Source organism: Scyliorhinus torazame, chromosome 6 (assembly GCF_047496885.1).
Source record: "Scyliorhinus torazame isolate Kashiwa2021f chromosome 6, sScyTor2.1, whole genome shotgun sequence".
Lineage (NCBI taxonomy): Eukaryota > Metazoa > Chordata > Chondrichthyes > Carcharhiniformes > Scyliorhinidae > Scyliorhinus > Scyliorhinus torazame.
The window spans coordinates 100,479,396-100,493,519 of record NC_092712.1 but is presented as its reverse complement, the minus strand read 5'-3'; the positions used below and the strand labels follow the sequence as shown (position 1 = coordinate 100,493,519).

The following is a 14,124-nucleotide window of genomic DNA, read 5'->3' as shown; positions in this document are numbered from 1 at the left end:
TATCTATGCTAGCCCGCTGGATCCCTACCTCCAGCCTGGCCCCAGTGCAACTTATCTCCAGTCCCGGCACCAATGCAGCATGCCTTTGTGAGCATCTCACTGCAGTACTAGCAGTGACCATCCATACTGGTGGAAATGCTGGTACTGGAGAGCTGCTGGTGGCTGTCTGATTGGTTGGCTGGGCTCTGAGGTGAAACTTCCTATTTCTGTTGGCCATTAAATGACTGTCCTACTATACTTTCTCCACAGGTTAAAATCCTGTTGTCTTCTTCAGTGATCACTCACTAATGAGTATGATTGTCCACCTAAGAACTCTGTGTTACTAGTCATGGGTTCTGTGGGTCCTTGCATGGCTGATGACCCAATCCTAGAGCCGCATCTTTGACCACACACTTAGCATGTGTATCTGGGAGGTGGCGTCGGCCCTTGGACCTGAGATTGCTGGTATTCCTTTCTCAATCTCCTTTTCCAGGCCTCTTCTTGCATCGGGTGTCTTCAAAGAATTGTGTCCCTTCAATCAGGAGGTTCCTCCAAGTAGGTCTCTTCTGAACAAAGATCTCTCAGGCATTGACATCTATGTTGCATTTCTTGAGTTAAGGCTTCAGGGTGTCTTTGTTCAGAAATCTTCCTTGAGTTGGGCAAAGAAGATTTGCTTTGGCAGTCAGGACTCTGACATCCTAAACACAGGGCGGTCTAGCGGAGTTGGTTCAGATAATCATGGCTTTGATGCTGGTGCTCTTGGCACCTTCAAGGACGCTGATGTTAGTACATCTATCCTCCCATCTCAGATAGTGTTGATGGTACCTCTCCGGGACCTTGAGGTAGCGTCTGGGTTTCTGAAGAGTTGGGAGGACAATGCCTTATACGTGAGGATCTTGGTGTCGGCAGGAATGTCGCAGTCATCAAAGACTCTCGTCTTTAGGTGTCTGCAGGAGGTGCTCGCGGTTTGGATAAAATGCTGGATTTCCGCATTTGTCAAACTTAGACGGGAGGTGGCTCCCAGGTAGGGGAAATGTTCCATGTTTGGTAGAATATCTCCATTCATCTTGATGGAGGAAAAGACTGGATCTTGCCCTGTGGCAGGTTGGTAAAGAACTTGAGTCTTCCTGAGGTTAAAGCTGAGACTGATTCTTCTGTAAAGGTGTAAAATACTATAATTCCTCACTGACGTCACTATGGGTAATGTTGAAACATCATCAACTGCAGCAATTCAAGAAGGCAGCTCACCACAACCTTTTTTTTGGACATATAATATTGGTTCACATAATACTAATAATAATCTTTATTGTCACAAGTAGGCTTACATTAACACTGCAATGAAATTACTGTGAAAATCCCCGAGTCACCACATTCCGGTGCCTGTTCGGGTACATAGAGGGTGAATTCAGAATGTCCAAATTACCTAAGCACATCTTTCGGGACTTGTGGGAGGAAACCGGAGCACCCGGAGGAAACCCACGCAGACACAGGGAAAACGTGCAGACTCCACACAGACAGAAGCTCAAGCTGGGAATCAAACCTGGGACCCTGGGGCTGTGAAGCAACTGTGCTACCGTGCATCCCATGAATGAATAAAAAAATAATTGGACCATATCAGACGGGGAGATCTTGTGAAAAGATTTGAAATGAGGGCCAGGATTTAGAATTCCAGTAGAAGTGCTTATGAAGCTGGAATATTTGAGGGAAGGTCTGGAATGGTGGGTGTGCAGGATTTTGTGTGGGAGAAGACTAGAGCAATAGAATCGTGGATTGATGATGTTTATCAAGGAGGACTTTGAAGAAGAGGGCATTAGGAGAGTCAGTATTCAGGTGATGGAGATCTGGATTAGTGATTCTGCAGCAAAGGAATGATCTTGGGATGTAAGCAACCAATGTTCTGGATGTGCCAGTTTGGATAGGTGTTGAAGGCTCAGCTCAAGTGACCATAATGCTAAGGCTATGTAGTATTGGCTTCAACCCGAGTAAGCAGCTAGAGGATTTGGTGAAGATGTCCAGATACCCAAGAAAGATGGTCAATATTGCGGAAGGTGCACAAAGGAGAAAGATTTTTTTTTTTTTTAAAATATGTTTTATTGAAATTTTTTTCCCAAACAACAATTTTTCCCCTCTTACAAAGCAAACGCAACAATAACAATACAGAAAATTTTAACAATACACAAGTAACAAAACCCCTTTATCTTCGACCTAAACTAAACTAACCCCCCCCCCCCCCCCCTTCCCCCTGGGTTGCTGCTGCTGGTCATCTGTCTTCCCTCTAACGTTTTCCTAGGTAGTCGAGAAATGGCTGCCACCGCCTGGTGAACCCTTGAGCCGATCCTCTCAGGGCAAACTTTATCTGCTCCAGTTTAATGAACCCCGCCATATCATTTACCCAGGCCTCCAGTCCGGGGGGTTTCGCCTCCTTCCACATGAGTAGGATCCTGCGCCGGGCTACTAGGGACGCAAAGGCCACAACGTCGGCCTCTTTCGCCTCCTGCACTCCCGGCTCTTCCGCAACTCCAAATAGAGCTAACCCCCAGCCTGGTTTGACCCGGGCCTTCACCACCTGCGAAATCACTCCCGTCACTCCCTTCCAATACCCTTCCAGTGCCGGGCACGCCCAAAACATATGTGCATGGTTTGCCGGGCTCCCGCCACACCTCCCACATTTGTCCTCCACTCCAAAGAACCTGCTCAATCTTGCTCCCGTTATGTGTGCTCTATGTAGCACCTTAAATTGAATCAGGCTAAGCCTGGCGCATGAGGAAGAGGAATTTACCCTGCTTAGGGCATCAGCCCACATACCCTCCTCTATCTCCTCCCCTAGTTCTTCTTCCCACTTTCCTTTTAGTTCGCCCACCGACTCCTCCCCCTCTTCCCTCATCTCACAAAGGAGAAAGATGAAACAGGAGATCGAATTATCTCCAATTTCATGAAAAAAACTGTCCTTATCAAGCCTGCCGTAATAAAGAAGGATACATCTAGAGTGTGATTATGAGTGAATAATTAGAAGTTGTAAAGGCTTGCAAGGACATGTGGATATTATTTCCAGTTTCTTGCTAAGCCCAGAATTTCCCAACTTTTGGCAATTTGTTGTCCAACTTGCCTGTGTGTAGCTGACTTTCCCTGAACCCCAACATTCACAAGTTGTAGTGAAAGCTATAGAAGGTTGAAACGGGTCAGACTAACTGGCAGGTAAGTTGCAGAAGGATTTTACACACTGAAATGGAGCTACTTTGCGGGAGTGTTTTTGACAAATCATTCTTTAAACCACTTATTTAAATTGATAATATGTGAATTACTATTTTAGGAACTTATGTTACTCTCGGTGTCTTTCCTACTCTACACAAGTTCAGTCTAATTGAGATAAAAGCAAATTACTGTGGATGCTGGAATCTGGGGCAAAATTCTCCCAAAACGGCGCCAATCAGACGGGCATCGCGCCGCCCCAAAGGTGCGGAATGCTCCGCATCTTTGGGAGCCGAGCCCCAACATTGAGGGGCTAGGCCGGCGCCGGAGGAATTTCCGCCCCGCCAGCTGGCGGAAACGGCCTTTGTTGCCCCACCAGCCGGCGCGGAAATGACATGCCCGGGCGGCGCATGCGCGGGAGCGTCAGCGGCCGCTGACAGTTTCCCATGCATGCGCAGTGGAGGGAGTCTCTTCCGCCTCCGCCATGGTGCAGACCGTGGCGGAGGCGGAAGGGAAAGAGTGCCCCCACGGCACAGGCCCGCCCGCGGATCGGTGGGCCCCGATCGCGGGCCAGGCCACCGTGGGGGCACCCCCCGGAGCCAGATCGCCCCGCGCCCCCCCCCGGAGTCCGCCCACGCCGCCTTGTCCCGCCATTCAAAAGGTGGTTTAATCCACGCCGACGGGACAGGCAATTTATCTACGGGACTTCGGCCCATCCGGGCCGGAGAATCGAGCGGGGGGGCCCGCCAACCGGCGCGGAGCGATTCCCGCCCCCGCCGTATCTCCGGTGCCGGAGACTTCGGCAACCGGCAGGGGCGGGATTCACGCCAGCCCCCGGCGATTATCCGACCCGGCGGGGGGTCGGAGAATGACGTCCCTGAAACCAAAACAGAAATGCAGGAAAATCCCAGCAGGTCTGACAGCATCTGTGGAGAGAGAACGGAGCTAAGATTTTGAGTCTGGATGACTCCTTGTCATAACTAGTCAGAGTCTAATTGAGGCTTGAACTTCTCACCATGGAAATGAAGCAAAGAAATTCCAAGAGCTGTATCAAAAACTTTCAGAATAGCTCCTTATAATTTTGTGAAAGAGATTGTGTAATTTCTGTACCATTTTTTGATCATAGAATCACTACAGTGTCGAAGGAGGCCATTCGGCCCATCGAGTCTGTACCGACCCTCCGAAAGAGCACCCTACCTAGGCACACTCCCCTGCCCTACCTCCGTAACCCCACCTAACCTTTTGGACACTAAGGGGAAATTTACAATGGCCAATCCACCTAACCTGCACATCTTTGGACTGTGGGAGGAAACCGGAGCACCCAGAGGAAACCTACGCAGACAATGGGAGAAAGTGCAAACTCCACACAGTCATTAACGCAAGGCTGGAATTGAATCCGGGTCCCTGGCACTGTGAGACAGCAGTTTGATACTGATTTTCTTTATTTCTCCGCTGACTTCTTCCTCGAAAGACACTGATTGTTGCTGGAGTACCAACTGTACTTTATGAAAACAAACCAGCGGAATTCTCCCTTCCAGGAACTAAGTCCCCACGCCGGCAGGAAAACGGGGGCAACGACTCCGGCGGCAACGGGCCCCCAAGGTGAGGAGTTCTCACCTGTCTTGGAGGCTAGGTGGATGCCGGAGGGGTTGGCGCCACTCCAGCCGGTGCCAAAGGAACTGCACGGGTTCATGCATGTGCGAAACGGCCGTCGTAGTGTTGCGCATGCGTGGAACCGCCGCAGTGATTCTGCGCATGCGCAGCCCGGCCGTCGTATTTTGGTGCACGCGTGGGGGATTCACTTCTCCGCGCCGGCCATGGCGGAGCCCGACAGGGGAAGGAAGAAGTGCTCACACGGACAAGGCCTGCCCGCAGATCGGTGGGCCCCGATCGCAGGCCAGGCCACCGTGGGGGCACCCCCCCCCCCGCCCCCCCCCCCCCCGAGGACCCCCCACCGTCTTACCTGCCAGGTCCCGCCGTGTGGGACAATGCATAACCAACGCCGGCCGGACTGGCCAAAAATGGACATCCGCTCGGCCCATCAGGGACTGGAGAATCGCCGGGGGGGGGGGGGGCCGCTGCCAACGACCCCCGACTGGCATGGCGTGAATCCCGCCCCTGCCCGAAAAACGTCGCCGGAAAATACGGCAGCCGGCGTCAGGGCAGGATTCACGCAGCTGCATGGGGATTCTCCGACCCGGCGGGGGGTTGGAGAATCCCGCCCATCTTTTTTCATGTATGCATGTGGATAGTAAGTATGAATAACTTGAGAATTTGCACCGTAAGAGTTATCCCCAATTCTTGTACGTGTACACTTCTGAACAAATCATTAAAAAAAATTCATTTCTGGGAAATGGGTATCGCTGGCTGGACCAGGATTTGTTGCCCATCCTTACTTGCCCTTGCGATGATGGTGGTGAGCTTCCTTCTTGAACTGCCACAGTCCCTGAGGTGTAGATACACCCAGAGTGCTGTTAGGTAGGGAGTTCCAGGATTTTAACCTAGCGACAGTGAAGAAACGGCAATATATTTCCAAGTCAGGATGGTGATTGGCTTGGAGGAGAACAGGAGTTGCGAACAATGCTTTTACTGTAACCCAGTTAAGATAGGTAACAGAGCTTGGAATAGCTTCATATAAACTCAGTGGGAATTGGCTACCTGGAGCCTAGGCCTATGAGGAGAGTATGAGGTTTAATTTGGGGCATGTCTGGCTAATTTGCAGGTACAAAGAGCTGGGAGAGAGCCAGAAATCAAGCCCTTGGCTTCCTACCTTCAATAGATGTTGGAAATAAAGCCAGATTTAGAAAGTGAACATTCGTTGTTTTAAGTTTAACGTCAGAGAAATTCTCAGTCAAAACAATGTACTTGGCCAAGCAACTTATGCAGTGAACCTTTTGCATGTTACAAAGAATGTTGCAAAATGGACTAAAATTCACAGTAAACATTTTTTTAATGTTATATGGTCTTCCTGAAATCTCTATTACAGTTGGGTGAAACGACCCTACATTGTGTAATGTTAAACAGAGGGAGTAGAGAGTTAAACCCAGTTAGTTCATAACTCGGGTTACATCTGTGGACGTGTAGGTGCTGCAATTAAGCCACACAATACTCTTGGGATGTTTGTTGGTGAGAGGTGCTGTGATGGGGGACAAGGTGGTGTTGGGAGCTAAGTGGCAGATAGAGAGAGAGAGAGCAAGTCAGCTGGGTCCCCTCTTCTATCTCGTGACACTTCATGCAAAGTGAAAAACAAAGATCAAGTTGGGCTGATAAAATCAGCCTGGTCATATTCACTACAAAAACAGAAAATACTGGACAACCTCAGCAGGTCTGATAGCATCTCTGGAGAGGGAAGGGAGCTTTGCGTCTGGGTGACTCTTTTGTCAAAGCCATTCACATCTCACAATGACCACTTCAAGTGAGTCACAAGGGTCTCTGGAACCAAACCCTTCAAAAGTTTTCAGGAATGATTGTGGAGAAAATTTGGAAGGGACAAAAAAGACCAAAAATGTTTGTCTTCAGTGCTGGTATAATATAGTGTGTGGGTGGTGTGGAGGGGGCTATTCTCTAGCACAGAGTTTTTAAAACTTTGGTTCGCAACCCGCGGATGGTCATAGGAGGGTTGTGGAACGATCAGTCGCGGCATTTCCGGTCGCAGGTGAACCACCCAATGGCCATGACCGGCTTTTACAAATGCTGGCCGTGACCGACTTTTAACTTGAGAATGTCGGCCGCAACTGGCCTTTAAAAACAAACAATGGAGTCTTCCCGCTAGAAACGGTGTCAGAGAACAGGCCATGTGCCCAGCACACACACTGGTATCGCGCACCCTGTATGTCCATGCTTTGGGCGTGAAATCACGGAGGAGAGATTCCTCCACTTTATCGCTGTTGGCAAGAACTGAAGATGGATCGTTTTGTAATAAGGAAGAGAGGGCCAGAGACTCAAATAATCCAGGATCTCACAACTGAATCTGCTGGTGTGAACTGTTCAGGAGAGTTCAAGGCAGGACAAAGCAATGCTGGTGTGATTTGTATACATAGCTCCAGGGCCTTGGGTGAAGAAGAAACTGAAATTAGGAACAAAGCAGTATAAAGATCATTGCTTGAGGTATGGCTTTGTTAATTGTGCCAATGCAAATCAAGATGCAAAGCCCATGTGTGTTATATGCAGGGAAGTGTTGGCGAATAAAAGTTTCAAACCCTCAAAACTTCAAAGGCATTTGAAGCCTAAGCATGGCGAGTTTGAGGACAAACCTCTATTTTATTTCAAAGGATGCAGCGAGAACTTAAATCATCAGCTGAAGTCCTTCGCAGAAATATTACATTGAATGACAAAGCACAATTAGCCTCTTACATGGTAGCTTACCCTGTAGCTAAAGAGAAAATGCCCCACACTGTAGCAGAGAGATTAATTCTTCCTGGAACATTAGACATCATAGAATTTACAGTGCAGAAGGAGGCCATTCGGCCCATCGAGTCTGCACTGGCTCTTGAAAAGAGCACCCTACCTAAGGTCAACACCTCCACCCTATCCCCATAACCCAGTAACCCCACCCAACACTAAGGGCAATTTTGGACACTAAGGGCAATTTATCATGGCCAATCCACCTAACCTGCACATCTTTGGACTGTGGGAGGAAACCGGAGCACCCGGAAGAAACCCACGCACACACGGGGAGGATGTGCAGACTCCGCACAGACAGTGACCTAAGCCGGAATCGAACCTTGGACCCTGGAGCTGTGAAGCAATTGTGCTATCCACAATGCTACCGTGCTGCCCGTGATTCATACGGTCCTAAATGAGAGGTCAGCTGAAAAATTGAAATGCATCCCACTTAGTGACAACACAATAGTTCTTTGAATTTGTGATATTGCTGAGAATTTAGAAGCCCAGCGTATTTTTCATTTAAAGTTTGCACAGGAGTTCTCAATTCAACTGGATGAAAGTGCAGATGTTTCAGATTGTGCAACCTTGCTAGTTTACATAAGGTATGTTTGGCGCAATGAATTTTTTGAGGATTTTCTGTGCTGCCTGACATTACCAACCAACACGATTGACATTGAGATATTTGAAGCAAAAATTAGTGTTACAATAGGGAGATGTTATGAAATTGGATCCAGAAATTGGATCCAAGATATAGTGGACAATTTAGGGGTTAACAGACTGAGGGTAAAACTGCTAGCACTGAGTCAGAGGTATACACCCACACCTGGCCTGAGTTACATTATGGGAATAAACAGGGTACCCCTGTTCAGCTGGGATGACTCACTCAAGATCAATTGTCCTCCGGGACACTCTGATCTGACCAGCTATTAGCCCATTACAGAATCTGATGGCCTCTTTTATCCATAAATTGGAGGTTAGTTGCACATTCAGATCAAAGCCCTGGAGTGGGCAATCAAAAGCCCAGATGCGTTCAAGTCTGTACACCTCAGGATTGAGCAATTGTTTGAGGGGCTGGGTGGAGCTCAGGAAGAGAAAATAATCCTCAGGGAGAGAAAATAAGATTTGGCAAGCCACCAGGAGATGGCATGAAAAGCTGCTACAGAGACTGGCATTTGAAAAGGGGTCTGAAGAAGCGACTCTAACAACAGGAATATATTCTGCAAATGCAAGTATCATTGTTGCCTGCCTATTACATGCTGTTTAACGGGAAATTGTGTGTTAGGGTTAAAAGATGACATGCAAGCTGTTCTTGTAAGGTTTGAATTTTAAAGATTGTTTTTCTTTTGTTTTAATAATAACTAAGCCCTATTTCTTATCCAATCACTCCTGGAGTGAATCGATCTTGGATTGGATTTATTTATTGATACGTGTACTGAAGTACAGTGAAATGTATTGTTCTGCAACCAGGCCAGACAGATCATTCCATACATAAGGGAAAAAAACATTGAGCAAACATAAATACACAATGTAAGTACATAGACACAGGCATCGGGTGAAGCAAACAGGAGTGTTGTACTGCTCAGTAGAGAAGATGTGTGAAGAGATCAGATCAATCCATAAGAGGGCCGTTTAGGAGTCTTGTAACAGCAGGAAAGAAGCTGTTTTTGAATCTGTTACTGCGTGTTCTCAGACTTTTGTTTCTCCTGCTCGATGGAAGAGGTTGGACGAGTGAATAAGCCGGGTTAGATGAGTCTTTGGTAATGCTGCCTGCTTTCCCCAGTCAGCAGGTGGACCAGAACAGATTGTTGGTGATGTTTACACCTAGGAATTTGAAGCTGTCAACCATCTCCACCTCAGTTCCATTGATGCAGACACGGGTGTGTACGATATTCTGCTTCCTAAAGTCAATGACCAGCTCTTTAGTTTTGCTGACATTGAGGGAAAGATTGTTGTCATTACACCACTCCACTATGTTCTCTACATTCTCTAACTTCCATCTGTATTCTGACTCATCGTTGTTCGAGATCCGACCCACTATGGTCGTGTCATCAGCAAACTTGCAGATGGAGTTGGAGCCAACTTTTGCCCCACAGTCATGTGTGTACAGGGAGTATAGCAGGGGGCTAAGTACGCAGCCTTGCAGGGCCCCAGTATTGAGGACTATCTTGGAGGAGGTGTTGTTTATCCTTGCTGATTGTGGTCTATGGTTCAGAAAATGGAGGATCCAGTTGCAGAGTGAGGAGCCAAGTTTTAGGTTTTGGAGCTTTGATACATGAGCTTGGCTGGGATTATGGTGTTGCAGGCGGAGCTGTAGTCAATGAATAGGGGTCAGACGTACGAATCCTTCTTGTCGAGATGCTCCAGGGATGAGTGTAGGGCCAGGGAGATGGTGCCTGCTGTGCACCACTTGTGGAGGTATGCGCATTGCAGTGGATCTAGGCATCTGGGAGTATGGAGTTGATGTGCTTCATGACCAACCTCTCAAAGCACTTCATAATGATCGACGTCAAGGCCACCAGATAATAGTCGTTGAGGCACATTGTCTGGTTCTTCTTTGGTACCAGAATGATGGTGGTCTTCTTGAAGCAGGTGGGGACATTGGAATGGAGTAGGGAGAGGTTGAAGATGTCCGTGAAAACATCTGCCAGCTGGTCCGCGCAGGATCTGAGTGCACGTCCAGGGACCCCGTCAGGACCCATCACTTTCCGATGGTTCACTTTCAAGAAGACCAATCTGACTTCGGAAGCTATGACAGTAGGTAGGGGTAGGTATTTCCGCACAACATTAAAAAAAATCAAAAAAACTTTGTGGTTCTGGTCCAGTGTCTTAACCACTGTTGGGCTCTGACCAGGCATCTGTAACAATAGTTACATGGTTGGAATGTGTGGGCTCGACTGAGTTCATTGCAGAGGAATCACAAGCGATAGGGCAGCCAACATGACTGTACAAAACAACGGAGTTATGATAAGGATTAGGGAGACAGCTGGTCAGGACATTGTTTAGAATAATTGTTTTGTTCACCGTGAAGCATTGGCATCAAAAGGAATTCCATCCAATCTTGAAGTGGCGTTGAAAGGAATCATGAAATTTGTGAATTTCATTAAACCAAGGCACTCAATACCAGGCATTTTGAGGCTCTGTGTTTTGATATGGGGGCCGAGAACACACATTTATAGTTCCATACAGAGGTATATTGGCTGTCAAGGGATCAGGTGCTTGTCAGAGTTTACGAACTGAGGTATCAAATCCATGCTTCCTCCTTGAGAAATCATCCTCTCTGGCTGATTCGTTTGGTGATGAAACTTGGATGCTAACTATGTCTTAAATCTTTTCAATTCTCAATGAACAAAATCTCAATTTGCAAGGAATGGATGATGATTGCTTTCAAATTCCTGGGATCGAGAGTTCAAGCGTAACAGAATATTTACGCAAACAAGTCCGGAGAGAACAAGGGAAAATCACATTTTTGAATTGTCCCTGAGCTAACTGCTGGAGCAGCGTTTTTCTAATTTCCTCCTCCCCTGCGACCCAGTTTTACCAACCGGCTGACCTTCGCGACCCACGCCGGCCGACCTTCGTGACCCATGCTGGTCGACCTTTGCGATCCACCATTTTTGCTTACTTTAATAGGCAGCACGGTGTGAAGAAATAGATGCTTTCCAAAAGTCGTTGGAAGTTTGGCAAGTGCGAGTACAGAGATAAAACTATTACATGTTCCCCATACTGCTATGACACATCAAAGAAAACCGTGTTAGTAAGGAAACTGCCAATAGACTGGCAAGCCTTTTCAATCGCATCTGACTGCACTGATCAACAGTTTTTGTTGCTACTTTCTAGAGGAGAAGTTTCAGATTTTGAGAGAGAAGCGGCAGGAGAAAAATCTTTGAGTTTTAGACCGCAGGGTCAATTATTAGCTCACAACTGACTCAAAATTAAGAGACTGAACTTCTGCGCCTCACCTGTGGCAGCACATTACAAACACGCCACAAGTCAATGAGGCTGTCAGCATTCTAGAGTAGGGTCTCCTAGGAGTATCCAGTGTTGAGTACATAGAACATACAGTGCAGAAGGAGGCCATTTGGCCCATCGAACTGCACTGACCCACTTAAGCCCTCATTTCCACCCTAACCCTGCAACCCAAAACAAGCATTTTGTTGCTATTGCCCTTCACAACGACCTATAATGCGAGGTTGGATTTTCCATCCTCACAAAGGTGAAGACAACACAAACGAACCACTGAACTCTGCACCTGATATGTGCATTGCCTTATCCTCCTATGAACCTGATTGGAGGGAGATCATGAGGAGCATGCAGGCTCACTTGTCGCATTAAAAGGAAACAAAAAAAAATGTTTTTAAATTTAGAGTGCCCAATTCAATTTTTCCAATTAAGGGGCAATTTAGCGTGGCCAATCCACCTACCCTGCACATCTTTGGGTTGTGGAGGCGAAACCCATGCAAGCACTGGGAAAATATGCAAACCCCACATGGACAGTGACCCAGAGCCGGGATCGAACCTTGGACCTCGGCGCCGTGAGGCTGCAGTGCTATCCACTGCGCCACTGTGCTGCCTATTAAAGTAAGCAAAAATGGTGGATCGCAAAGGTTGACCAGCATGGGTCACGAAGGTCGGCTGGCGTGGGTCGCGAAGGTCAGCCGGTTGGTAAAACTGGGTCGCAGGGGAGGAGGAAGTTAGAAAAACGCTGCTCCAGCAGTTAGCGCAGGGACAATTCAAAAATGTGATTTTCCCTTGTTCTCTCCGGACTTGTTTGCGTAAATATTCTGTGACGATTGAACTCTCGATCCCAGGAATTCGGCCACAGCAGTTCGCCGTTTAACTATTTTTAGTTGAGGATAATTCATGTTCATGAACTAAAAATATAATCAGGCAACTGAGAATGGTGACTAAAGGATGAGTCGGAGGCTGTCGTAACATCAATGTTGCTTCCCATTGCTAGTCATTGAAACACACGGTGATCTTCAGCTGCACAACAATTGCACAAACAATTGCTTCTGTCACCCATTCCATGTTCCACTGATCCAGGCGCCGCTGCTCCTGCTGCTGTGAACCAATGACTGGGTGTAGAGTCAGGAGGAAGAGGTATTAGGCAGTGGCAGTGACTATTATAGTGAGGAAAGCGGGCTGATGTTAGCGGTAGAAGAGCTGCTTACGGGCTTTGCTGTTGAACTCACGCACAGTGTTCCACTCTGTAAAGGGGGAGAGCTGTGGTCGCTTGGCGTCAATACAAAGGGGCTTTGGAGTGGAACTTGCGTTTTTTATTTGAGCAGCGAGCTGAGGACTGGCCAGTTTGACGGACTGAGCCTTGTTAACAGTGCTCCCGCAGTCTCTCGGCAGGAATCGCAGGAAAGTTGTGTCGGTCTGTCTCTCCACACTCCGCTTGTATATTGCCACAAGATTAGACTGAGAGCTCTGCTGGCCGACATTCGGGGGGATCTTCAGGCCTAAATTCACAACCAGCTGACTTAACAGGAGGAGGAAAACTTGATAAGATTGGAGCCGCCTTTTCCAGCCTGAAACAAAGTGCAGGGAAGTCAAGGGAAAGTGAGTGGGCTTTGTTTTGCATTGACTTGCCCCGCCACTCCACATGAGAGCAGCTGCCGGTTAGCAGAGCAGCTCTGGGAGCGGCGACATGTACCTGTACGGCCGGGAGGAGCCTGAGGAGGTAAGGAAGGAAAGGTGGGTTGGGGGATGTAAAGCACACGTTGCAAGCTATCGCACCCCCATTGCCAGCGCTTTGTTGCATACAGTTTTATTCAGGAAGTCTACACTTGTATTGAACTTTTTCTCTGAACTTCCTTCTTACAGCCACAGTTATTTTATCGTTTTGATCATAACATTTCGTTTTGGAAAGAAAATTCATTCTAGTTGCACAGTACGATTATGTAAAGACTGAGTTTTGAAGCATTTTTGGATTGGATATAATTATAAAATTTGAATCTCCGTCCGGGGAAATTATTATCTTATCAAGTATTGGCGCCTGGGAGTAGACAGAAGTCTAGCCTATTCCTCCTTGTGTGTCCCTGTTAAGTGGCATGCTGGAAAATGGAACAAGTTCCCTTTTTCATATTCAATTGTGGGAAGTGAGTGTAATTATTGCAAGGCTGGCATTTGTAGTCCAAATTGTCCGAGGTGGTGATGAGCTGGATGGATGAATCACTCTGGTTAATGTGGTGTAGGTACACCCACAGTGCTGTTGGGAATTCCAGGACTTTGTCTCCGTGACAGTGAAGGAACATAGTTCTAAGTCGGCTATGGAATGTTTAGCTGCTGAATAAAGTTCCTCCTGCTCAGTCAGAAACATGTGTCTTCTGCAGTCTTGGACCATGGAGTAAAAATGTAATTGCCGAATTTGCTGCCATTGTTGTGAACAAGAAATAACAAACTGGATCAAGACTTTTCCAACTTATTTCATGTGTGAAACTTCGCAGCTTGCAGACATCCCATTGGTTTGGATTTGATTCAAACCCAGGATAACGTTGGTGTTTTGGGTCAGGATTATTTCTGGGTCCTGTCTGAGAGTCTGCATGTCAACTTGAAAACATGAAAACA

At 47.4% G+C, this 14,124-nt stretch overlaps 1 protein-coding gene across 7 annotated transcripts in view; it reads left to right on the top strand.

The window, feature by feature from the left end:
* The window catches only part of LOC140424913 (voltage-dependent L-type calcium channel subunit beta-2-like), a 656,293-nt gene that overhangs the window by 434,761 nt on the left and 207,408 nt on the right, over positions 1 to 14,124 (top strand). Inside the window, exon 1 of one of the 7 annotated variants that reach the window (XM_072508565.1) lies at positions 12,475 to 13,237. The exons of the other annotated variants lie outside the window; for them this stretch is intronic. Within the exon in view, the coding sequence (XP_072364666.1) occupies positions 13,205 to 13,237 (33 nt within the window). The 5' untranslated portion in view covers positions 12,475 to 13,204. Of the gene's footprint in view, positions 1 to 12,474; positions 13,238 to 14,124 lie in introns of those variants that run through there. 7 annotated transcript variants of the gene reach the window in all.